Source organism: Coregonus clupeaformis, chromosome 23, assembly GCF_020615455.1.
Source record: "Coregonus clupeaformis isolate EN_2021a chromosome 23, ASM2061545v1, whole genome shotgun sequence".
NCBI classification, from domain to species: domain Eukaryota; kingdom Metazoa; phylum Chordata; class Actinopteri; order Salmoniformes; family Salmonidae; genus Coregonus; species Coregonus clupeaformis.
Genome location: NC_059214.1, coordinates 33,733,519 through 33,759,272, shown reverse-complemented (window position 1 = coordinate 33,759,272; position 25,754 = coordinate 33,733,519). Strand labels below are relative to the sequence as shown.

The following is a 25,754-nucleotide window of genomic DNA, read 5'->3' as shown; positions in this document are numbered from 1 at the left end:
TGTTATTGTGTTTATTTCAGATCCTTCTCTAACTATAAACTATTAACATATGGTCATTTGAAGGAACAAGAAATATGTAAGAAATACATCTATTTTGGTACAGGTGTTGTACCATACCAATCATGTTTCACAAGTAGCCTAAGTCATTTAAGAAAAGGCCTATTTTAAGTGTGGTCGTGTCATGCATTGACTTGCATAGTTTTTCAGTTATTCAAGATGGTTCAGGTAATCTACAGGGTGAAATATTACATTTACACTAACTAGATGGAAGACTGTGCATGCCACTGCTTATAACAGGTGTAGTAGTAATAGTTGAGGTTATATCAAGATGTTAACTGAAACGCAAAAAAAATACAATAAATGGGGATTAACTTTTCATCCTGGCGTTATGACACTTGCATCGTCATTGCCTTTGTCCGTTTTGTACCAAATAGCTGTTTTGGTTGTCACAAACTGATTACAGTCAAGAAATTAGATTTCATTATCATTCAATTCTGTTTTTAAAAAATATCACTTTTAAGAAAAACCAATAAAGTATCACATGTGATGTATGAGAGTGAGTTACCCTCAACATGAAGATGCAATGATTAAAAAGTGATATTGTGTTTTTGATGGCAGCAATAAACACGGTCATCATATATATATATATATTATATATATATAAACAAATATTTCCAGTCAAATCAAAGAGCTTTGTTACTTTTGATTGAACTAAACATCTGGAAAAACTATTTGGAAATCTCCTAAATGTTGTTAATCTAGTTTTATCACATTTGCAAGATGTGTGATACTTAAATATCCTGTAATTGGTTTATTTACCCTCTTAATTGAAAGCATTTGGTTTATTTTGTTTTCAACCTCTTGAAAATTGGATGTCAACGTTTCATTGTGCATATGGCAGTATGCTTTCTAATTTCAGGCAAAAAAAAAACGTTATTTGCTTAATTTCTGCATTCGAGAATCAAATGTAGGAGCAGGGTCTGGAACCATGGAACCTACAGTAATAACAGCTGTGGACTACAAGAATACATTCAACTCCTAGTTTTGACCCATAATCTGCTTATAGTTTTTGTGTAAAGGATGTGTTCAGTAAGTGGATCCTGGGTAAAACTAAGACAAAGAAATGCACCTGCAGACCTGTTAGTGAATCAGTGAGTTGTAGTTTTGTATTTACAGATTCCACCATTACTCTTCAAACACATAATACAAAAAATGTATTTCCAAACACTGATAGCTAAGCTATTTCCTGAATATTATAAAAGTAATTTAGACTGTGAAATTCAGGAAGTGTCATAAAGTACAAGATAAAAGTTCAATAATGAACAAGCAAATTTTATTATCCCCATATCTGTGTCATTTCAGACATTGTACAATATTCTTCATCCTAGAGAAAGGATGAGAGCATACATGCTGTTGGATTTAGTTTGTCTTGCAATGGACTTTCTATGAGACACCAAGAAACGAGTTTAAAAAAATGTATTTTAAAGGCCCAGTGCAGTTAAAAACGTGATTTTCCTGTATTTTATATTTCCACACTGAGGTTGGAATAATACTGTAAAATTGTGAACAAGAGCGTCTGCTAAATGACTAAAATGTAAAATGTAATAATGGCCCTTTAGTGTAAGAGCTGCCTGAAATGTCAGCCTGTTTTGGTGGGATGGAGTTTTGACCTGCCTGGTGACATCACCAGGCGGTAAATTAGTTAATAGACCAATAAGAAAGAGAGTTGCAAACCTCTCTGCCAATAACAGCTAGTTTTCAGTTTTCCCCTCCCCACTCAGACCACTCCCAGACAGTCCTAACAACATTCTTGCTCTGAGAATTTGCTCTTTGCTAAGAAGCTATTTTTGTTTCTTTTTCACCATTTTAATTGAAAACAATCACAGTAAGGTACTTAATTGTTATCCAGAAATTATTTGATATTGAGACCTTTAAGAAAGGCTAAACTTGTATAACAGCATAAGAGAAAACATACTAAACAAACAACTGGTTTCAAAACACCCTGTACTTGTTCCACATTACAGTTTTATTCAAAGTTGGTTCTCAGCAATTTGCTAATCGAACTTAACGACTTGATGAATATACAGTATCATTCCTAATTGGAATAAATAGGCTTTTATGTTCATCAAATAAACACATCAACAACAACAACCACTGTTGACAAGAGCACATTGACACATACTAGGCCATTGAAACCGAAATCAAACAAAAAAGTTACTTGGCCATTTTAAACTGGAATGAGAACCCTAATATCCCCTGATGTCCAGTATAATGAAGCCTTCGGCCTGTGAGACCATTTTAACGCACATTGCACAATCACACTGCACATTTTTTTTATCATAATGCGCATGCTACAACTCACCGATTGCACTGATATCAACAGCTGTTAATATATTTATATACTAGGCAACAACTCCAGATCCAGACCCTTGCCTCACATTGCCTCAATTATTCTTTATTTAGTTATTATTTTATAGAAAAATCATTGGGGGGGTTGGGAGGGCTTTGGAAGGTTGGAGGTGTATTTAGGGGAACTGACTATACTGCCAGGTCGTTGGGCCTGGCTCTGATGCTGCTGCTCTTGCTGGCCCTGCTGAGCCGGCGAGGGTCTGTGACCATGACGGGGGGCTCATGCATTTCCACTGTGGTGGTGACGTGGCCTTCCTCCTGATCAACATTCCCCCCACTCAAACTGCCCCCACTGGAGCTGGGGCTGCTGGTGGTGGTGGGGGGAGCAGCATCACAGGGCTGCTGCTTACTATCAGAGGACGGGGCGTAGGAAGGGGAAGAGGAGGGGGAAGAGGAGGGGGAGGTGGCCTTCACCTCCCGAGTGTGCTGCTCGGTGGCCAGGTTGGCCCAGTTCTGCTGCGTGGTCAGCCTGTGGTTGTTGTTGCTGCTCATGTAGTAGGAGGATGAGGGCTCCTCCTGCAGGGGGTCCATCTTGAACTCTACCGTGGAGGCCTCTACCTTGGGCGGCAGGAACGCACCACTCCCAGCCGTCACATCTGTGTACGTCGGTGGGTAGCTGAGGTTGGGACGGGCAGTTCTGGAGGCAGAAGTTATAGACTCCGGACCCACACCATCAGAGCGGGGCAACAACACATGATCAGGGGTGGCCATTCCCTGTTTAACTTTCTTCCACCCAAGGTGATAGATCTCTAACAAATTCAGCAAAAGAGACACGCAAGCCACCACAAGCATAAATATTATGAAAATCGTCTTTTCAGTGGGCCTAGATATGAAGCAGTCCACAGTGTTGGGACAAGGCCACCGTGCACACTTGTATAGTGGCCTCAGCTGGAAGCCATAAAGAAAATACTGACCTAAAATGAACCCCACTTCAAACAGGGTCTTGAAAATGATGTTGAACACATAGGTGCGCAGCAGGGCACCCCTAATGCGGATCTTGCCATGCTCATCCCTGATAGGTGGCTTCTCTTTTTTACCACCTCTTCCTCCTTCCCCTGCATCCCCTCCTTCATTGTAAAGGAGTTCCTTTTCCTCCTGGAGTCTGTTGGCCTTTCGCAGCTCCTCCTCCTTCTCTTTCCGCTTCTCCTCCATGCGGACGATGTGCAGTACGTGACCCAGGTAGATGAGTGTGGGCGTGGACACAAAGATGATCTGCAGCACCCAGAAGCGAATGTGCGAGATGGGGAAAGCCTCATCATAGCAGACGTTCTCACAGCCAGGCTGCTGTGTGTTGCAGGTGAAGTCAGACTGCTCGTCGCCCCACACGTCCTCAGCTGCCGCTCCCAGCACCAGGATCCTGAAGATGAAGAGGACAGTCAGCCAGACCTTGCCGATTACTGTCGAGTGTTCCTGTGCGTTCTCCAACAGCCGCCCCAGAAAGCTCCAGTCACCCATGCTTCAAGATTTCTAGCCTAGGGAGAAAGTACAGTCTGGAGTGAACAGAGGGAGGAGAGAGGGAGCAGGGGAAGAAAAGACAGAGAGGATGGAAAGAGATTGTCAGCAAACCTGTTAAAGTGATGCCAGGACACCTGTTAAAGTGATGCCAACAGAAAGCATGAATAACCCAGCATAAACTGCAGTGGGATAAAGGACAGAAAAGCACTACAAACCTAGAGAGAGCAAGCAATGGTCTCGTCACCCACAAACATACAAAGGGTTAATCACACTTAACATCGGCACAACACATTAAGCACTTATTAAAATGAATTCCATAAAATGGCCTTGAAGAAGTCATTGACGTTAACCGCTAAATCAATTGTTTTAATCGAACAATCGGTCAAAGCAAGTGAACAGTATAGAAATGTTCTGTAATGCCATATAATTTTGTGAAGCCCCCTATTTCACTATTTAGCACTATTTAGCTTTAACTATGAACCTGACATTTATGCTAACACTCTTTCACTCTCCTGTTCTCTCTCTCCCACTCTTTCACTCAGTCACTGTCACACATACACGCACACACACACTCCCATACACTCCCATTCTCTCTCTCTCTCTCTCTCTCTCTCTCTCTCTCTCTCTCTCTCTCTCTCTCTCTCTCTCTCTCTCTCTCTCTCTCTCTCTCTCTCTCTCTCTCTCTCTCTCTCTCACCTGCTCGCTCCACTGCCCAGCAGGCATTTGCTGAGATCAACATTATAATGTTGAAAAACAGCAGTGAGCAGAGGTTGGCCTGCGGTGTGTAGGCCCTGACTCCCACTGTTACAGAGCCATAGGTGTCAAGTCCAACAATATAACATACAATGTTCAACATCTAATAGGCCTTTATAGCCTGTGATGTACAGAATTACATTTTCATTGAGAACGGGGGCAGCTATAGGCCTCTTTTAACATGCTGATAATTCATTAGCTAAATCTAATACATTTGTAACACACATGTTAAAAAAGGATGAGAGAAAAATAACCAATGGCCTCTGAAAAATGTGTGCTCTTTTAATGGCAATTTAATGGTCATTTGTATAAGAAATTGCAGCCAATAAATGCAAAGACACCATATTCACAATTACATATATTGACTAAGCTATTAACTATCTAATAATGTACATTGTCATACTGCATAAGTTAAACCAAACATAATAATCAGATTACACTTTCCCGATATGTGATCCTCAAAAACAAGCTATGAGAATGATATTTAACTAACCTCTGAATATATGTTTGAAACTAAGACATTGCACAACATTTGCCAGCCCTAGTCACAAGAAACACTGTTAAATACAGGAGAATGAAGCCAAATACTGACCTTTGTTATCCATGTATAGCGCTTGGTTAGCGTTGTTCACATGAACTTGCCAGTAAAGGCCTATCAATCTACTATTCACACCAAAAGCAAAACACAAGCAGAAACATAAAATAGTTTGAACTTACTCAAATGTTCTTGTATTGAGGGTAATAAATCCATCGACTAGGGTTCAGAATAAATATGACACCTGTAAAGAAAAAAAAGAAAAACCAATTAACATATTCATCCATTCTTTATTTATTCCCTTATCTTTAAGCAGACTTGCACACGTGATAGGTATTTTTTTGGTTTACTAGTATTTTTTAACTCTTATTGAAGTGAAAATTACCATGCTCTGATTCATAAATAGTAATTGACGTCATAAATTAAGATATTAATTAGATTGGAAAAACAAGACATTTAGACACAGAATTTATATGCAAAGAAATTTTCATGTCGAGAGTTGAGAGTTTTAACCTATTTCTCTCACCATATCAATATCCCACCGCATAGTTTGTATCCTGATGAAAATATTGTGGGATTTTTGTTTTTTCTTCATGGCAAATACATATGAAATATATATTAAAAGTGTTAACATTATAAACATATTAAAAGTACCATACCCCAAATGAATGCTTGTCTCATCAGCATTTGAAGTGCTGATCAAGGGAAATACTTTGATCGAAAAGAAACGCGCACCTAACGATTGGATAAATAAATGACTGTATAAAGCACATAGTCAAAAATACAAATACAAAAATCAAAATGCTTTAAAAGTTATTTGTTTAATATTTATTTGTATTATCATTATTACTGCTATTATAAGGACTACAGTATTAAAATAGCCTATCTGATAAGGTTGGAATGTTGCATGTTCTTTGTTGTCTCAACATTTGTTTTGTCTAAACACGTGTATCAGTCCAGAAAATGTCTCATCATATTATACAAATCGAATAGATTGAATATCAGATGATTTATGAAGGTTTTGATGACCATTAAATAAGTAACAATGCTTAACTAGATTAAGTTCAGATAGCCAACAGTAACCTACAAAGTGTGCTGCCTGACAAGTCGACAATACAGAGGGTGCCCGATAGGCTTTGTGGCCACTGGCTTTATTTAAGCTCCCCGATACCTTTGTTATCCTATTGTTTGACCCCGATTACAATAGGTCACTACTGTAATTTCTCATATTTAAATCCTCAACATTTAAATGTTAATTAAATAAAATGTGCATTGATACGAGTTACCAGTCACCAGCATCATGGTCTAGGACGACAGTGCCAGGAAAGATATTCACACCTCATTTCAATCATACCTTATTTGACAGGAGATGCCCAATTTAAATATCGAAAGCAATATCCATCTGCCATTGGTGCCATATTTTGAGTGCGTCGTATAGCCTACAGACCTCCCAAGGAAGCTGGTGCCCTCCCCTCTTCCCCCTTCCCCAAATCCTGGCACCTCTGCCAGCTTACCAAACTCTTTTAAACACAGCCAGGCCAAGTTATTCATTCACAAACTTCTTCACACGTGGATTCGCCGCCAAACTTGAGCAAGAAAAGTTAGTTTTTCGAGGCGAATTGAACATGAAGATTGGTTTCCGCGAAGTGCAGCTCCCTCCCGTTCCCAGCCATCGCGACTGTCACATTGTGTGACCATGCATGAGTGAATTCAGAAAGTCATCAACCTGGACCGATGCACGCCACGCCCCTATAAACTTCAAGCGTCAAATAGGGTATGGAGTCTGGGGGTGCATGTTACCATCCGGGAAAAGTTGGTTCTTCTTTCATGGTTTTACATCTGACCTTTGGCCTGTAGTGACTGAAGTTGGCCATTTCTGACAATACAGTAACCCATCTGTGAGAAATAGTTAATTTGGAATTCTGGCGAGAACATAGGCCTGTCAAATAAAATAGTCTTACATTTGTGATTTAGGAATTTATGATTCTACACCTCACTAGAATAAAATGTACTTGTTACACTGCAAATCCAGTCACCCACATAGCCTCTCGCCCTCTCTTGGTTGTCCAGAGAAGCGCATCCCAGTGACTGGAGGTTGATAACAATGCAATCAATCGTTGTTATTACAACAGATAGTGTGAAAGCATTAAGTAAACACACAGTATTATTTATGTTTTTTTATTAAACAGTCAAGACCCAGGGTCAAAGTGCAGATCTAATAATACAAACATCCTTCATTTTTCAAAAAACATGCAGTTTAGAAAGCTGTACATTAATAGCTAGGCTCTAGCTGTTATAAAGAAAGTGTGACAATGTTGAGGCTTTCAAAAATGTCCAGGAAATATTTGTACTTCCGAATTTTGCATTTCCTCCAAACAGTCACAATATAAAAACAGACAAACAAAAAGTGCCCCTACAACTGTGAAGATTGTGAGAAAAAGTTAGCCTACAGAGTGCTTTCCATGTCAATGTCCAAATCATGAGACATCAAATGTGTGTGATGCATCTCATTGGTAAAACGGTCCTTGCCTTTTCACAGGTAACAGTCAGGTTGTCACTACAGTGATACAAGTTATTATGGTCCAACTTCTACATGCATTTTTGGACAGAACACAGGCCATTTTTGCCTGCAGATCAGCCCGCTTACTCACATTGAAAGAGGTGCAGTGATTAGTTCAGTGGCTAAAACAAGGAACAAGCTGAAAGACGATACCCCCAGTTAGGCTCTGTAGCCAGGTTTACAATCAGTCTTGACAACAATAGGCTATATGTCTGTCTCAGTTGGCATAATGCTCAGAGGGTCAGTTTTTCCCATTGAACATGCTTTTTAAGTCCAGGAATAGGCTTCACCTGAATACATCATGCTCTGTGTGGCTTAGTTGGTAGTGCGTGGCACTTACAATGCCAGGGTTGTGGGTTCGATTCCCACAGGGGACCAGTACAAACAAATATGAAAATGTATGCACTCACTACTGTAAGTCGCTCTGGATAAGAGCGTCTGCTAAATGACTAAAATGTAAATGCTCAATTTACACCATTATGTACATCATACTATTTGACACTGCTAATAGACGAAGGCACTGTTTTAATATTGCTTTGGTACTCGAGAAATTTCCCTCGCCGCTGTTAGAATGCCTCAAATAGAACTTGGAGCTATACTGCACACTTCTGCTTTGGTAAAGTCTCCCACAAAAGCTGAACAAGTAACGTAAACCAATTCTGGTTGCGCTCCACAATAAAATATTAAACTCCTGCACGCTCATTGTAAACCAGAAGGTGGCGCTCTAGACCCATTTGTCACTGCTGTTCAACCTCCCAAACTACCTGAACAAACATGTAGCTCAAACATACAAGCACCGAGATCAATAAACAATAATACATATAAAATGCTAACCCTTTAAAACGTTACCCCATGGGTCAGTCAGGGCAATGCTCTATATTTGTGACATAGTGGAAGGCACAGAGAAAGTAATATCCTCTACAACAGTGTTTCCCAACTCCAGTCCTCGAATACCCCAACAATACACATTAGAATTTTTGCCCTGGGACAAGCACACATGATTGAACTTGTCAACTAATCATCAAGCCCTCAATGAGTTGAATCAGGCGTGTTTGTCCAGGGTTACAACAACGTGTGTTGATGTTGTACTCGAGGACTGGAATTTGAAAAATTATCTACAAAAGCAGACTCAGGGTTAGGCCAGTCCTCTCAGCTGCTACAGGTATGTCCTCACAAGCATGTTCTCTTCTCATGGTAACAAAACACTGATAGGTTTCTACTTCCTAGTTCTCTGTTGTCTAATGGGGAAGAACATTGGCACTGGGCTGTGCTCACACAGTCTTGTTGCTGGAGGAATCAGTAAGAGATGACAGCAGCATCTCGTTCTTTTTATTCTGTAGTAGAGACTTGGCCGTGATCACTTGATCGGGGTGAGCATAGGCGCGGCTCTTCTTAGACATCCTGGTGGAGCACCTCATCAGGGCCTTGACGATGAGGTAGGCCAGCTCGGCCACGTTGAGCACCATGCAGATGGCAGAGGAAGCAACCATGAAGATGGTGAAGATGGTCTTCTCTGTGGGCCGTGAGATGAAGCAGTCCACCTTGTTGGGGCAGGGCCACTGCTCACACTTCACCAGACGAGGCATCGCGAAGCCATCGTAAACAAAGTAGAGGGCGTACATAAAGCCAGCCTCAAAGATCAGGCGGAAGAACAGGCTGCAGGTGTAGGTCCACCACAGAGGCCCGGTGATGGGCAGACGCCTCCTCTTCAGGCTCTCCAGGTCCACCTGCCTGGTCTTGTCATCACCACCGCTGTGCAAGGCCGTGGCGATGATGTGCCTCTTGTCCCCACGCTTCCTGTAAGCCACGTGCATGGCCACCAGCAGGGCCGGTGTAGACACGAAGATTAGCTGCAGGCACCAGAGACGGATGTGCGACACAGGGAAGAAGTGGTCATAGCAGACGTTCTTACAGCCGGGCTGCTGGGTGTTGCAGGTGAAGTCAGACTGCTCGTCTCCCCACACGCTCTCTGCAGCCAGTACCAGGATGGTGATACGGAAGATGAAGAGGACAGACAGCCATATCTTCCCCAGGCTGGTGGAGTGTTTGTTCACCCCGCCCAGCTGGGCGTACAGAGCCCCCCAACTCATCTCTACAGCAGCTTCACCACCTGGAGAACACAAGAATGGAAACAAATTAATTTCAGTTCTTAGTGGACTTCAAAAAGGTTTCATTTTCAGAAAACCAAACAGCACTGGGAAGGAGACCAGTATGCCTATATCACTGTTAAGTGTTTCATTTTGTCTTTTACAATTAGATATTTGAAAAACCTAACCAAAATGTCCAACTATGAAGTATTCAATTGAACACTAGGTGGTGTTTCTTTCCAATACAATTTAATCAAACTATATAATAATGTATGTGTTTTCTTTCAAGTAATTACTTTTACACAACACTGGCTATCAAAAGTGAGGCTATATTGACAGATGGATAAAACAGTGTAGTAAACAATGAATAATCATATCAAACAGTACACAAGAAAGTGAATTCCATTAACTTAAGAGAATCAATAAATTAGCATTAGTTTATTATATAATATACACTTACTAAAATGGGCTGCTGCTAGTTACTATGACTGCATTTTAATCAAGTTACACGAACAAACAAATTCAAAATGTAAACTGTCCATAACAATTTGCCAATGAATCATATCATGTTCGGTTTCCTTGTCGAATTTCTAATCTGTAAATTCTAACCTGTATATTGGGAAAAAAATAAACAACAATAATTCCTTTACTAAAATCCTAAACATCAGAAGAAATAAAAACAATCACCAGTGGCTGTATCATTACATAAAGACGAATAAGACAGGTGAGTATGCCCCACAAAATATCGGATTCACAAATCACAGCACTCACTTTCTCTGAATTTCAGCAAACTCCCATTATTTTCAGTTTTCGGTGCTCTTTAAGGCCGTCGTTTCAAGAAACTCCAAACAAAGCAGAGGGGAAAAGTGAGTTGTTTGGAAGTAGGTCTGACTGTGAAAGCTGCGCGTGTGCACTCTGATGAGATGTACCGGAGTTTTTATGATCTTCACTTGAGGATAATCCACCTGCTAGGGGGCGGGACGTAGAAAAACAGCGCTCATCAGAAAACGGAAGTCTGTTCAGGAGTGTGTAACTTTTAGATTAATGTGTCGGTCGTGTAGTTTGAACTAATTTCACTGAAATACACTGTGATTTGTTTATTTGAAGCAAAAACAATCACATTAATTTCACATTGACTGATTATAGACACTTCAGACAGATACACTTGAATTCAGTGTTAATTTAAGGTTCAAGCTATAAAGCACACAGTCATCATTAGCCCAATATTGGACTGAAGGAGCCTAATATTACTCCTTAGTCCAAGGACCTTACATGTCCTGTTTAAAGGGCGAATTGGCTCTGGAAGCCAAAACAGCCAAATACTCCATATAAACGTGAATAGTCTCAATTGCAGCATGGTTCTAGAAACATAAATCCCTCTACTTTCATATCACATCACACTGCTTTAACCAGTTTTAGCACAAGTTGCAGTCGGCAGTATGTTTCAGTGACATCGTGTTTGTGGCGTCTGTCTTCCATTTACACACAGGTGTTCAGAGACTCAGATAGCCAACTAGCGAAGGTAGTCCACTCTGTCTCCCTAAACAAGCGCTGTAACATGGAAATATGTCCGTGTGGGAACCCTAACCCTATAAAGGTGTGTATTAATGTAACTTTTTTTTGTTATTAGTATGATTATTTCCCGCCGATATGAAAGATAAGGTCCTTATGCTTCCAAAACATTACCGCAAGCAATGCGTGTTAACGTTCAGACCGAGCGTTCCGGGTCTTAACAAAACTCCCCCCTACAGAAGAAGCCTTCGTCCAATGACTCTTCTGCGTAATGTAATGGAACTGAGAGTCATGATCAAGGGCTAAATCGTCATGAGACAGTCAGCTTGGTCAAGTGATGATGTAAACTTCCTCTGTAAAATCAAGATTACCACAACAAAGTAGGCATGAAGTTATGGTGACTGAAGATCAATCTAGCGATTCTGCTCTTTTGGGAGACCTAAGGAAAATACCAGATATAGTACAGAACACTGTTTGTTGTGCATCTGTGTTATTGTGAAGGAAAAATTCAAATGTATTAACATTCTTGAGAAATTCACAATTTTAATAAAAAAATCTCCCATAAGGTTTTCACATTAACATTTCGTATACATAATTCAAGAAGCCATTGTGGTATGACCAAACCATTAATTCCCTTGTCTGATCAACTTGTTGATTGCATAAAACATGTGGTGGTTAGATTTCTGAGATGACATGGTAATCAATCCCTAGATTGGTTTATTGTGTGTGAGGGCTACTGTAACATCCCAGATGAGTTGATTGATTGTGTTTGAGGACTCAGGGCTACAGTATTCAGTAACATCCCCAGTGTAAGCACCACTGAGAGATCAGGTCATTCTTATCACCATGCTCTTTGGCTGAGTGATGGACAGCAGAGTCCCATACCCCATCCCACCCTGTTCATCAGTGGTGGTGATAGTCCTGGGGTCACTTCTTGAGCTTGGCCAGGCCCATGAGAAGCTGGTCCCTCCTCTCTCTCCTGGCAGACAGGTGCTGCTGGTCAGCTGGGATCAGCTCACACATCTCCTATATGGACACATCAGAGGAGGAAGGGAGAGAAAGGGAAATGAGACAAGTAGAGAGAGAATGCATAGTTTCTTCTCTTAATTCTACACTGAACAAAAATAAAACGCAACATGCAAGAATGTCAAAGATTTTACTGAGTTACAGTTCATATAAGGAAATCAGTTAATTGAAATAAATTCATTCATCTATGGATTTCACATGACTGGAAATACAGATATGTATCTGTTGGTCACAGATACCTTAAAAAAAGGGTAGGGGCGTGGATCATATAACCAGTCAGTATCTGGTGTGACCACCATTTGGCTCATGCAGCGCGACACATCTCCTGATGAGGATGACGAGCACGCAGATGAGCTTCCCTGAGACGGTTTCTGACAGTTTGTGCAGAAATTATTCCGTTGTGCAAACCCACAGTTTCATCAGCTGTCCGGTGGCTGGTCTCAGACGATCCCGCAGGTGAAGAAGCAGGATGTGGAGGTCCTGGGCTGGCGTGGTTACACATGGTCTGCGGTTACAGCGTCGGGACACCTTTTGTGATAGCAAATTCATCAGGGACCCCCTCATAATATCAGAACACAACTCCTACTTTAGAGTGCGATAAAAATAGTATAAAAGCAGTTTTACTATGACTTCTGCAGTGCATGGCTGGATGAACCAAGACTCGAGGACCTGGGAAAGAACCCCCAGGGGTACGCATAGAGCTCTTTGGGAACCTCTGCAATTATATGCATTTAAAATCGGTCCAATATTAAATATTTTACGCTTGTGAAATATTTTACGCTTATGGTCAGGGTGTTCTCACATGACGGCTTCCATCGGAGTGTGGAGAATGAGGTTTGAACAGCCTGACGGCATGTGATTAAGTAACGTCTAGTTAACAGGATATAGTACTAGAGGGGGAAAACTGTAGAATGCTCGCCCTTGAGCTCGCTGGACTTAATGTTCCAAATGTTAACATTGCCCTCTTTGAACTAACCCAGTTTTTCATACCTTCTTGTACTTGATGAGCAAAATCTGAAGCCATTTGACCTAGTCCTAGAATCTAGAGGAGTTAGTACAAACAGTACAACACACAAACACATAAGCCTACTTTGTTGATGCACTCGGCTGCCTCCCCAGAGAATTCGGGAACAGGTCCAAAGGCGTTCAGAACCCTCTTCATGCCCTCTCTGTAGCGCTGGAGATAATCCTCCAGACCTGGGGGAGTGGACCGGACAGAGATGGTTGGCTAGACTTTAAGGCAATGGGCAGATCTTACTGTATTCGGTTCAGAAGTATAGAGTAACAAAACAGATCTGTATGGTCTCACATGACCAAGAATGAAAGTGCTCCAAGTCATTTATGCCTAGTTGTATTCTACACTGAACAAAAATATAAACTCAACATGCAACAATTTCAAAGATTTTACTGAGTTACAGTTCATATAAGGAAATCAGTCAATTTAAATAAATTCATTAGACTCTAACCTATGGATTTCACATGACTGGGAATACAGATATGCATCTGGTGGTCACAAATACCTTTAAAAAAAAGTAGGGGCGTGGATCAGAAAACTAGTCAGTATCTGGTGTGACCACCATTTGCCTCATGCAGCTCGACACATCTCCTTCACATAGAGTTGATCAGGCTGTTGAATGTGGCCTGTGGAATCTTGTCCCACTCCTCTTCAATGGCTGTGCGAAGTTGCTGGATATTGGCGGGAACTGGAACATGCTGTCGTACATATCGATCCAGGGCGTCACCCAAACATGCTCAATGGGTGTCTGGTGAGTATGCAGGCCATGGAAGAACTGGGACATTTTCAGCTTCCAGGAATTGTGTACAAATCTGAAAACATGAGGTGATGGTGACGGATGAATGGCACGACAATGGGCCTCAGGATCTCGTCACGGTATCTCTGTGCATTAAATTTGCCACTGATAAAATACAATTGTGTTCGTTTTCTGTAGCTTATGCCTGCCCATATAATAACCCCACCGCCACCATGGGGCACTCTGTTCACAACGTTGAAATCAGGAAACCGCTCGCCAACAGTTGAAACCAGGATTCATCCATGAAGAGCCCACTTCTCCAGCATGCCAGTGGCCATCGAAGGTGAGCATTTGCCCACTGAAGTCTGCTACGACGCTAAACTGCAGTCAGGTCAAGACCCTGGTGAGAACGACAAGCATGCAGATGAGCTTCCCTGAGATGGTTTCTGACAGTTTGTGCAGAAATTCTTTGGATGTGCAAACCCACGGTTTCATCAGCTGTCCAGTTTCATCAGCTGTCCGGGTGGCTGGTCTCAGACGATCCCGCAGGTGAAGAAGCCGGATGTGGAGGTCCTGGGCTGGTGTGGTTACACGTGGTCTGTGGTTGTGAGGCCGGTTGAACGTACTGTCAAATTCTCTAAAACGACGGAGGCGGCTTATGGTAGAGATATTAACATTACATTCTCTGGGGCAACAGCTCTGTTGGACATTCCTGCAGTCAGCATGCCAATTGCATGCTCCCTCAAAACTTGAGACATCTGTGGCATTGTGTTGTGACAAAACTGCACATTTTAGAGTTGCCTTGTATTGTCCCCAGCACAAGGTGCCCCTGTGTAATGATAATGCTGTTTAATCAATTTCTTGATATGCCACACCTGTCAGGTGGATGGATTAGTTTGGTAAAGGAGAAATTGTCTCTAACAGGGATGTAACCAAATTTGTGCACACAATTTCAGAGAAATAAGGATTTTGTGTGTATGGAACATTTCTGGGACCTTTTATTTCAGTTCATGAAACATGGGACCAACACTTTACATGTTGCATTCATATTTTTGTTCAGTGTATTTGAATGAATTTAGTAAGTGGGTTAAAACATTAAAACTAGTCAACTTCTTTCTTAGGTGTAAAAAGCTTGTTCATTTGTTTCTTACTCCCAAGTTGAACATTGAATGTGTACATGAACATTACAGGGACAGACTAAAGCTAACACTTCAGTGTGATAACTGCCAGCTACGTCCAACTAAGCTCTCTCACAGAGTTTTGTTTTTGGTGGGAGAGACCTCACCTGATGGGCTGTTTTCAAAGATCCTTCTCTCTTCTGCTTCAATAGTCTGAACAAAATAAGTGCACGGCTCCTTCTGTCTGATAAAATGACTCAGCTTTCTGGGTGTAAGGGCTCTTCTGTGTCCTGTTTGGAAATGATTGTTACTCAGCCAGAGCAGAGAGTGGACTGTTGAGTGTTTAACTATCTGATTGAACTGTTTGGACTAGAGCAGTGGTTCCCAACCTTTTTCGGTTACTGTACCAACAACGGAATTTTGCTCTGCCCGGAATACCCCTGAAGTACCCCCTCATGTGCATTTTACCAATGGTCTCATGACTCTTCAAGTACCCCATGTGGACGGGCCAAGTACCCCCAGGGGTCTTAGCACACCTGGTTGGTAACCACTGGACTAGAGGGCCTATAGTGACAACAGGAGTGGACCTGAGTGTTTTACTATCTGATTGGACTGGTTGGACTAGAGGTCCTATAGTGATAACAGGAGTGGACCTGAGTGTTTTACTATCTGATTGGACTGGTTGGACTAGAGGACCTATAGTGATAACAGGAGTGGACCTGAGTGTTTTACTATCTGATTGGACTGGTTGGACTAGAGGACCTGTAGTGATAACAGGAGTGGACCTGAGTGTTTTACTATCTGATTGGACTGGTTGGACTAGAGGACCAATAGTGATAACAGGAGTGGACCTGAGTGTTTTACTATCTGATTGGACTGGTTGGACTAGAGGACCTATAGTGATAACAGGAGTGGACCTGAGTGTTTTACTATCTGATTGGACTGGTTGGACTAGAGAACCTATAGTGATAACAGGAGTGGACCTGAGTGTTTTACTATCTGATTGGACTAGTTGGACTAGAAGACCTGTAGTGATAACAGGAGTGGACCTGAGTGTTTTACTATCTGATTGGACTGGTTGGACTAGAGGACCTATAGTGATAACAGGAGTGGACCTGAGTGTTTTACTTTCTGATTGGACTGGTTGGACTAGAGGACCTATAGTGATAACAGGAGTGGACCTGAGTGTTTTACTATCTGATTGGACTAGTTGGACTAGAAGACCTGTAGTGATAACAGGAGTGGACCTGAGTGTTTTACTATCTGATTGGACTGGTTGGACTAGAGGACCTACAGTGATAACAGGAGTGTGTAACCTTTGGAGGACCTGAGCAACATAATGTAACACATGCCACTGTTGTTTTTATTGAATGTTTATTGGATGCAAAGGTAGAAATGAAAACACACAGGTAACTTAGAAACTACATGCTCCACTGAAGTACCACTGTTAGAATGTGGCTAACAAAGGCCTCTTATTTTGCCACTTGGGAATATGACCATGGACTAACACCAGAGGACTGGTATAAAATGATAATTAAGAGAAAATCAAAACAGGTAAAGTAGAACGTGTGAGTACTGTACAACATGTATTCTCCCCTGGTGACAGTGGTTTTAGATGACTGGTGTGAGGGAGTTCATTCACCTGTGTTGATCAAAAGACAGCTTTGTTCTGTCAAAGTGTTCTCTCTCTCTCTGAGCACGGTGGTGCAGCCAGAGCAGTGTCACTTTCCAGTTTTCACACTGCCCTTTCATATTTTCCATCTATTTGATGTTTCAGACTCTCACAGAATCACGCGTGAGCACACACACACACACACGCACGCACGCACGCACGCACGCACAAACACATACACCAACCCACACACTCCCACTCTCTCTCTCTAAAACACACAACCACGTCATCCCCCAATATATACTTATATGGTAAAAAGGGACTGAAACATGTAAGGCATTTGATGGCAGCCACAGTTCCCCCTCCTCTCATCAGCTGTTCAGGGTCTGGCAGAGCGACCTTTTTGAACCCTAATATCACAGTCTGGTCATAAGCTCTGCCCCTCACACAACTGTGTGACCATCGTACATGGTTAATTTGTCACAATCACACAGGACAGTATATAAATATTTATTATTTGGTGTAAGTCAAAGGAGGAACTTACCTTCAGCTGCGTTGAGGTGCATGGTTTCCATGGGACCAATAAATGCGTAACGCATTCCCAGCCCCTCTGACATCACCAGGTCAATGTCCTTGACTGAGATGACACCGTCCTGAAACGGTAGGAAGCAATGAACTCAGATTCAACAAAAGACTGAAAAAGACCCCACCCCCCCAAATCGGAATACCAAGGAGGACACAGACGAGGGGCTATTCACCCTAAATGACACCCCTAATAAGATGCTAGGGACACTGTGCTCCCCACTGAAGTGCTCTACCTGCCCAACAACCACTGGTCTGTCTGTCTGTCTGTCTGTCAGGAGGGCTGAGGGAGCAGTAGACTAGAAGAACCTTCTCCTTTCATCCCACCAGAGCAGAGCAGCATTAAGGCTACTCCAGGCCTGGGACAGGGTCAGATTACTGCTCAACAGATACCTGTTGGCTAACCAGGGGGAAATCAAAGCTCGCACACAGATCTAGAGGGGAAGGGGGACAGGGTCGTCTTTGTTTGCTTCCCGCGGGCCAACAACGGGCCCGTTATCTTGGCATCGCGAGGCGGCGTCCAGGCGGGGGACAGCCGTGAAAAGGGTCCTTTCCTCTGCTGTAATCACTGGGGGCTACTGGCTGCGTTCTCAGCCACTCCGCTTTCCGATGCTGGCTTGGACTCAAAGGCCAAGTTCTGTGTGTGTGTGTGTGTGATTGGGGGGTATGTTATGTAATATTAATATCAGTGACACTTCACTTGAACTCTCCATCATTAGGTCTACATAAGACCATAACACTCAGCTTTCTGAAACTTTTACAGCAAATGACCAGGTAGGCCTATGTACTTGCAAGGTAAAATCATAATAACACCACTAGATACCAGGTAGTTACCAACTAAGTTGAATTATTCTAAATAGGCTATGTGACTAGTACATTTCTATTGATGCCATATAATTTCCTATTAGTTACCAGGGAGCCCAACCCCTGGTGTTAACAGTACAGTACCGTACAATTAAATGTTTCCAACTTCCTCTGTCTGAGTGCTAATGACGAAATGAGACATATCAACAGGAGAGTTCTAGGCCAAACCATGCAGGATTGTGTCACGAATACCGCCGAGGCTGCTCCTCCTCCTTGTTCGGGCAGGCTTCGGCGTTCGTCGTCCACGGAGTACTAGCTGCCACCGTTTGATGTTTTCGATGTTTGTTTGGTCATGTCTAGTTTAGTGCACCTGTTTCGTATTCTGTCCTGATTATGTCACCTATAAGTTTCCCCGTGTTATGTTTTGTAGTTGTGTGTTATTGTTCCACATGTCGTGTGTTGTAGGTTCGATGCCTTGTCTGAGTTTAGTGTTTTACGCACTGCGCGTATTTTGTTCGCCTCCTGTGTTTGAGGCCGTTTCTTTTTGTGTCTATTTACAAGTACAATAAAGTCGCTTTGACTGATCCTCTGTGTCCTGCGATTGACTCACCCACCGCATCCACATCAACACATTTTCTGACAGATAGACCAGATTCCCAAACTGTGACATCACAGTGAGCCACACCCTACGGTGAATTTACATTGTCATGCACCGAGGCTAGGTGTGTGTATCTAGGTAAACGATGATAACATGCCAACAGCTGAGTTGATGCTGGCTTTAAGATAAGCAAAGTGTGTCAATATTATTACATGTGAATTGAGGAGATTCAGTTCAGAAATGCTGTAATATATTCAGAAAATACTGAAATATCTGCATTAGCTAATTGGCAGTGATTAAATTGATATTGACCCAGACTGGTAAATAACAAAGTATCGGCCGCGACCGGGAGACTCATGGGCGGCGCACAATTGGCCTAGCGTCGTCCAGGGTAGGGGAGGGAATGGCCGGCAGGGATGTAGCTCAGTTGATAGAGCATGGCTTTTGCAACGCCAGGGTTGTGGGTTCGATTCCCACGGGTGACCAGTATAAAAAAATATGTATTCACTAACTATAAGTCGCTCTGGATAAGAACGTCTGCTAAATGACAAAAAAAAAGTTTGAAAGTGAAAGGTATTATAAACTACAGTGCTGTGAAAAATTATTTGCCCCGTTTCTAATTTTCTCTACTTTTGCATATTTTTGATACTGAATGTTATCAGATCTTCAACCTAAACCTATATTAAATAAAAGGAAACCTGAGTGAACAAATAACACAACAATTACATACCTATTTCATTTATTTCATAAACAAAGTTACGCAACACCCATTGCCCCTGTGTGAAAAAGTAATTGCCCTCTTACACTCAATAACTGTCACGGATTCAGCCGAGGCTGCCCCTCCTCCTTGCTCGGGCAGGCTTTGGCGTTCGTCGTCACCGGAGTACTAGCTGCTACCGATCTATGTTTCTGTGGTCTACTTGTTCTGTCTTGATTGTGTACACCTGTTTCCCATTATGTAGTATTGTCTTCCCTATTTAACCCTCTGCCTTACACTGTGTGATTGTTATTGTTATCGGCAGTCGTTAGTGTGCGGGTTATTTTCCTCCCTGTGTGGAGATTGTGTATTCTCAGATTACTTTCTAGTAAAGTACGTTTTCTGACCAGCTCTGTGTCCTGTGTTTGACTTCGCCCACCGCATTTCACTGACGCTTATGACAATAACTGGTTGTGCCACCTTTAGCTGCATTGACTCCAACCAAACGCTTCCTGTAGTTGTTGATCAGTCTCTCTCGTCGCTGTGGAGGAATTTTGGCCCACTTTTCCATGCAGAACTGCTTTAACTCAGCGACATTTGTGGGTTTTCAAGCATGAACTGTCCTGCCACAACATCTCAATTGGGATTAGGTCTGGACTCTGACTAGGCCATTCCAAAACTTAAAATATGTTACTTTTTAGCCATTTTCATGTAGACTTGATTGTGTGTTTTGGCTCATTGTCTTGCTGCATGACCCAGCTCCGTCATAGACGGATGGCCTGACATTCTCCTGCAGAATTCTCTGATACAGAGCAGAATTCATGATTCCTTCTATTAAGGCAAGTAGTCCAGGTCCTGAGGCAGCAAAGCATCCCCAAACTATCACTCTACCACCACCATGCAAGGTTCTTACTGTGGAATGTTACAGTGTTCGGTTTTCGCCAGGCATAATGGGACCCCTGTCGTCCAAAAAGTTAAAATTTTGACTAATCTGTCCATAGAACATTCTTCCAAGAGTCTTGATCATCCAGGTGCTTTTTGGCTAACTTGAGTCAACTTTTTGGACGAGATGGGTCCCATTATGTCTGGCGAAAACCAAACACTGCATTCCACAGTCAGAACCTTATACCAACGGTCAAGTAATGGTGGTGGTAGTGTGATGGGTTGGGGATGCTTTGCTGCCTCAGGACCTGGACGACTTTCCTTAATAGAAGGAACCATGAATTATGCTCTGTATCAAAGAATTCTACAGGAGAATGTAAGGCCATCCATCTGTGAGCTGAAGCTGAAGCGCAGGTGGGTCATGCAGCAAGACAATGATCCAAAACAATCAAGTCTACATGAAAATGGTTAAAAAGCAACAAATCTTAAGTTTTGGAATGGCCTAGTCAAAGTCCAGACCTAATCCCAATTGAGATGTTGTGGCAGGACTTGAAACGAGCAGTTCATGCTTGAAAACCCACAAATGTCGCTGACTTAAAGCAGTTCTGCATGCAAGCAGTTCAGCATGCAAGATTAGGCAAAAATTCCTCCACAGCAATGTGAAAGACTGATTAACATCTACAGGAAGCATTTGGTTGCAGTCATTGCAGCTAAAGGTGGCACAACCAGTTATTGAGTGTAAGGGGGCAATTACTTTTTCACCCACAGGGGAATTGGGTGATGCATAACTTTGTTAAATAAATGAAATAAGTATACTATTTTTTTTTTTTTACTCAGGTTGCCTTGACCTATTATTAGGTATTGGTTGAATATCTGATATCATATAGTATAAAAAAAAAACATGCAAACATAGAGAAAATCAGAAATGAGGCAAATACTTTTTCACGGCACTGTATGGGGTTCGAGCCCTGAATGCTGATCGGCTGAAAGCCATGGTATATCAGACCGTGTACCACGGGTATGACAAAAATCTAATTGTTACTGTTTTAAATTACGTTGGTAACCAGTTTATAATAGCAATACAGCATTTCGGGGGTTTGTGGTATATTGGCCATATACCACATATCCTCTGGCCTTATTGCTTAAGTTTAGCACTATTCCTCCACAAAGGTTCCATACAATTTCTTTAACTACCATTCATGTTCAGTCAATACTGGGATACTAAACATTAACCCATATAAATCACTAGCTGGAGGACACAGAGTAGGTCAGCCAGTTTCGCTGGTTCACCTAGATGGCAACCAGCTCAACAAGAAGGAGGTACAAATCACTGCCTGGCTCCGTTTCAGTAAGGAATGTCATAAAGACATGCGTCTGAGTTTCTACAGGGCAGTGTTAAGACGTAAATATCTACACACAGATGGGATGCATATGGGGGGGTGGGGAATGGATGCAACGTGAAGATGCTCAGTTCCCTGCACCGTTTCTCTGAACTAAAAACAACGCCGGCGTTCTCAGTAACAGACTCCATTGGATTTCCATTGGAGCGTGACCACACCGCTTTGTTGAGTGGACTGACTGAGCTCACAAGAGCTGTGACTTTCACTCTGAAGGCTCACTTAACCCGTCTATGAGCCGAGAGTAACTCTTTAAAGACACTACAGTGTTACACGCTAATGCACATTCAGACTGAAGAGCTAAGCTAATGCACATCCAGACTGAAGCGCTAATCGAGTAGGTTGGCCTGTTCCGACTGTCTGTGTGCATTCCACTGGGATGTAAACCCTGTTGTTGTATGCTTCAGGTCAAGGAAGACCATGGAAGTAGAATAATTATCCTCTTGGGTTGGGGTCCATTGACTCTTAACGGGTCATGAAGATCAATGCTAATTGGAATCGCCAAATGAGTGGCAGACAGTGACCTGACAAAAGTATGACTGAGGCCTTCTTTTTTTAAGCTTGAGAGGTTTGATGTCCAGTACTAGGCCAGAGAAAGAGCCACAAAAGCAAAGCCGTCGTGACTGTGGAAATTATCTGAGACTTCAGCACTTCTTACCATGTGATTCTGATCTTTGCTTTTTGTAACATACATCTACAATGATTTGTGCTTTCACTTCCTTTAAGAATGTTGAAATTATATGATTGGGAAACCTTGCAAAAATAGCTCTCTTTCTGCTGATATGGATGACCAGGATAGGGAAGTGAGTGTCACGTCATAGAAAATCTTAGAATTCACTGTTCACATCATACAGTCTAGGGTTCACATCAATAAATACTTCACTTTACAAAGACGCTACTGTAATAACCACCAGTAGATTACAGGAGGCCAACAGGAATGGAGATGGTTTGTTGAACCAGGTGATCCAGTGATGGCTGAAGCCTGCAGACATCGCAGCCCTCAAAGGCTTCATCTTCAATCTGTGCAACTCTCGACTCAACCACAGCCTTACCAAAACTAGGCACCCGTCACATACTCATACACACATAACCACCGTGCTCTCTTGTTTTCTTATCATCTGTTCAGGCAGCCAGTGGAAAAACACTCATGTTGTCGGTGCCTGTGTGGACAGAGTAGAGATTAAGGCAAGCAGGGTGACTGACTGACTGACTGACTGACTGGTCACCTTGAGATGGTCTCTAGTTCTGTCCCTTTAACGACTAGGCTTTTCACAAGGACACATTTCTGTGATAACACCTCATCATCTTCCCCTTACTGCCCCCACACCCACCTATTAGACAGTACACACAGCTCTCTCACGCTTGGCTCACTCTACCCACACAGTCCATTTGAGTGAAAATGAGAGGAGGGCGGTAGGCTATATGGATACCAAGACATAAACATAATCCATGATGCCTCGTTAACTGTATTGAGTGTAAAGGTTATGTACAAACACCTTTGTTTTTTGTGAACATGTCTATTTCAGCTGATTCCTAGCCTGCTGTTGTGGCAAAAGCAGCTCCTGTTGTAAGTGCTTCTCTTGTCCTGGTTAACTACTGTTTTTTTTTTACAGGATAGCAGTACCCTAGCCGTTAGCGCTGGGTGGGTCTGGGAGACCAGTTCAGACCGGTCCATGAGCATCTGATACACTGTCATTCAGGTGTACTGTAACTGTACTGCAGGGACAACGCATACGGTGTCAGGCAGCTGAATGTGGGGAGTCTATTGTAAATCCAACCCCCCCCAAAAAGACAAAAAAATACATTTTGTAATCAGGGGATTGCTCCATTATAGTTGTGTGCTGACAAAGACAGAGGGACTGTGGTTGATCTTCCATCTGAGATAATAGAGCTCACTGATTGACATAAGCCCTAGATTGCAGCCATTAGCTCTTTTCTCTGTCAGCATTGGGATGAGTGATGGGATTTCTTACACATTATCCTCCCTGCTGCCATGTGGCTGAGCCAATTCATGTCTGAAGGGGTGAACAGTGCAGCAGGGCAGAATACAGTGGTGTACCATTCAAGGTATTAGCCTCAGTATCAGGCTGGTACAGTGATATGACCTGTTCAACAGTCTGTTGGGGTGGGATTGTAGATAGAAAATCAAAGGGACATTGTTGGCTCTCCATACATACAGTAGGGCTGTTTAACCAGAGTGATTAAGTGATCGTAATCTTATTCATAGACTAAAAATCACTTTCAATAGATATTATCCATTGAGCTTGTTTTTAGTCCAGGACTAGGCTTGATCTCAGATCTGAAAACCAGCCCTAAGAGTTCAGCTCTTTAAACAAGCACTAGGAAATAAAATACATCGGGACGAATCTCGACTTGAGATGCGCGTATGTAACTCAAACTGTCACACAAATCTCCCAATTAAATCAATCAATCAATTAATTAAGTTGAGTGCATGTGTCTCCAGGAAGGATTCATCCCCTCACATCCTCCATCCGTGTGGTGGTAATAGAGCTGGAGGTTCATTTAGCCCCCATTGTATCACAGATACAGTTTTAGAAAGATAGCATGGAGATTAGCCAGCTGACAGACACTTCCCCCTCCACTCCTATTTAAACACGACCATCAACAGAACTACCGGTATTAAGGATCCAAAGTTCAAAGCTGCAAGGACTGAGGGACTCTTGTCTACAAGGACTGCCAGTGTCAACATCAGCCAAATCCACCTCCACTCATGATACATAATCCCTTGGTTCCTAACTATTTAAGAGACCAATACAGTGATAAGAGAGGAGGGTATGTTGCACAGTATTCAGTCTGCCTCCCACCTTGACTAGCCTCCAGGACTCAGCGATGATGGCGTACTGCACACGGTTCAGGGCGAAGCCGTCAATCTCCTTCTTCAGCCTGACGGGAGCCTGGCCCACGGCAGTCATCAGGGCATGGGTGGTGTCCATCACCTCCGGCAACGTCTCTGGGTGTGGCACCAGCTCCACCAGACGCACGTAGTAGGGCGGGTTCACCTGTAGGGGGCGAAACACGTCAGCTCAAAACAACAACAGAGAGAGACCATCTCTTCATTTCCTCTATTCTAGGCATCATCGACTAGATTCAGCCGCGCGCCGGAACATAATTATTACAAATAATTTGTAGACTGCAAGATGCCGAAACAGATCATTTCAAACCTTGCTTACATTTGTATACGATCACGTGTCACTTTATTTATGCGTGGGAATACTTGGGAACAGATTTCTTAAACTAAAATCACTTGGAGCTGATTTCTTGGTATTTTTACAGTCTTTTATGTCCAACAATAAAATAAAAATAGTTTGTTTTTGCTCAGAAAACTTGGCCAAATAAAACCACCAGCAGGCCAAATTCGGCCCGCCAGTTGGGGAACCGTGCTATTTTCTTTATTTGATAGGATTAAAAATAAATAAACAATACGGTGGACGTAGACTAGTACAGCTCCCTCACATCAGTGCAGATGAGGGAGAGGAGACAGGGGGAGGAAGCTAATTGAGACTATTGAGATGCTATGCTACACATCCAGGGTGTGTTGTCCTTTCTCTGTGTTGGACCACATTACACTGTAAGCCATTATACACACAGGGGCTATTGATGAGCAGAGCTTATCTCACACATTGTCCGCTGTGAAGGCCTCTCTGATAGGACTGGCACTGAGGTAAAACCATTGGGGGATTAGGCTAAACATTCACCATATACATGCACGTACGCGCACCTTCCCAGGTAAAGGTGAACTCGTCTCTCTCCGGCCATAGAAGGACTGCACGTGTGTGTGTTTCAGCATCAAGGTGATGATAAGGGTGGAATTTCTGAGCTAGTTGTTAGGAGACTGAGGGAAGGGGAGGGGGTAAAGTCCAGAAGCGTTTATAATACTTATTTAAGACTAGACAAGGGCTGGATAACAACACGGATTGCAATAAAATATAGTGTTGCAACCTAGGGATTAGAACCT

General features: G+C 42.6%; 3 protein-coding genes across 4 annotated transcripts in view; all 3 read right to left on the bottom strand.

The window, feature by feature from the left end:
- Positions 1–1,739: 1,739 nt before the first annotated feature.
- Positions 1,740–6,830, bottom strand: LOC121536896 (gap junction alpha-3 protein-like). 2 transcript variants are annotated; one of them, XM_041844531.1, is made up of 3 exons: positions 6,507–6,830; positions 5,335–5,396; positions 1,740–3,899 (listed from the first exon to the last, which is right to left on the bottom strand). In XM_041844531.1, exon 3 carries the CDS (start codon positions 3,862–3,864, stop codon positions 2,539–2,541), a length of 1,326 nt encoding a protein of 441 aa, XP_041700465.1. In that variant the 5' UTR covers positions 3,865–3,899; positions 5,335–5,396; positions 6,507–6,830; the 3' UTR covers positions 1,740–2,538. The 2 variants fall into 2 exon arrangements, with proteins under 2 accessions (XP_041700465.1, XP_041700464.1); XM_041844530.1 differs by having other exon boundaries at positions 6,667–6,830.
- A 484-nt stretch (positions 6,831–7,314) lies between these two features.
- gjb8 (gap junction protein beta 8) lies at positions 7,315–10,789 on the bottom strand. The gene is made up of 2 exons (XM_041844529.2): positions 10,571–10,789; positions 7,315–9,822 (listed from the first exon to the last, which is right to left on the bottom strand). The coding sequence occupies exon 2, from the start codon at positions 9,800–9,802 to the stop codon at positions 8,984–8,986; it is 819 nt and encodes a 272-aa protein (XP_041700463.1). The 5' UTR covers positions 9,803–9,822; positions 10,571–10,789; the 3' UTR covers positions 7,315–8,983.
- Positions 10,790–10,881: 92 nt separating this feature from the next.
- Positions 10,882–25,754, bottom strand: part of LOC121536894 (lambda-crystallin) — a 35,407-nt gene continuing 20,534 nt past the window's right edge. The window contains exons 5-8 of the mRNA XM_041844528.1: positions 24,604–24,798; positions 17,363–17,471; positions 13,428–13,534; positions 10,882–12,337 (exon numbers count right to left, since the gene is read on the bottom strand). Coding sequence (XP_041700462.1) covers positions 12,239–12,337; positions 13,428–13,534; positions 17,363–17,471; positions 24,604–24,798 — 510 coding nt within the window. The 3' untranslated portion in view covers positions 10,882–12,238. The remainder of the gene's footprint in view (positions 12,338–13,427; positions 13,535–17,362; positions 17,472–24,603; positions 24,799–25,754) is intronic.

What these genes read in the sequence shown, in the direction of transcription:
- LOC121536896 (XM_041844531.1), bottom strand. Translation starts at nt 3,864, where the DNA reads ATGGGTGACTGGAGCTTTCTGGGGCGGCTGTTGGAGAACGCACAGGAA.
- gjb8 (XM_041844529.2), bottom strand. Translation starts at nt 9,802, where the DNA reads ATGAGTTGGGGGGCTCTGTACGCCCAGCTGGGCGGGGTGAACAAACAC.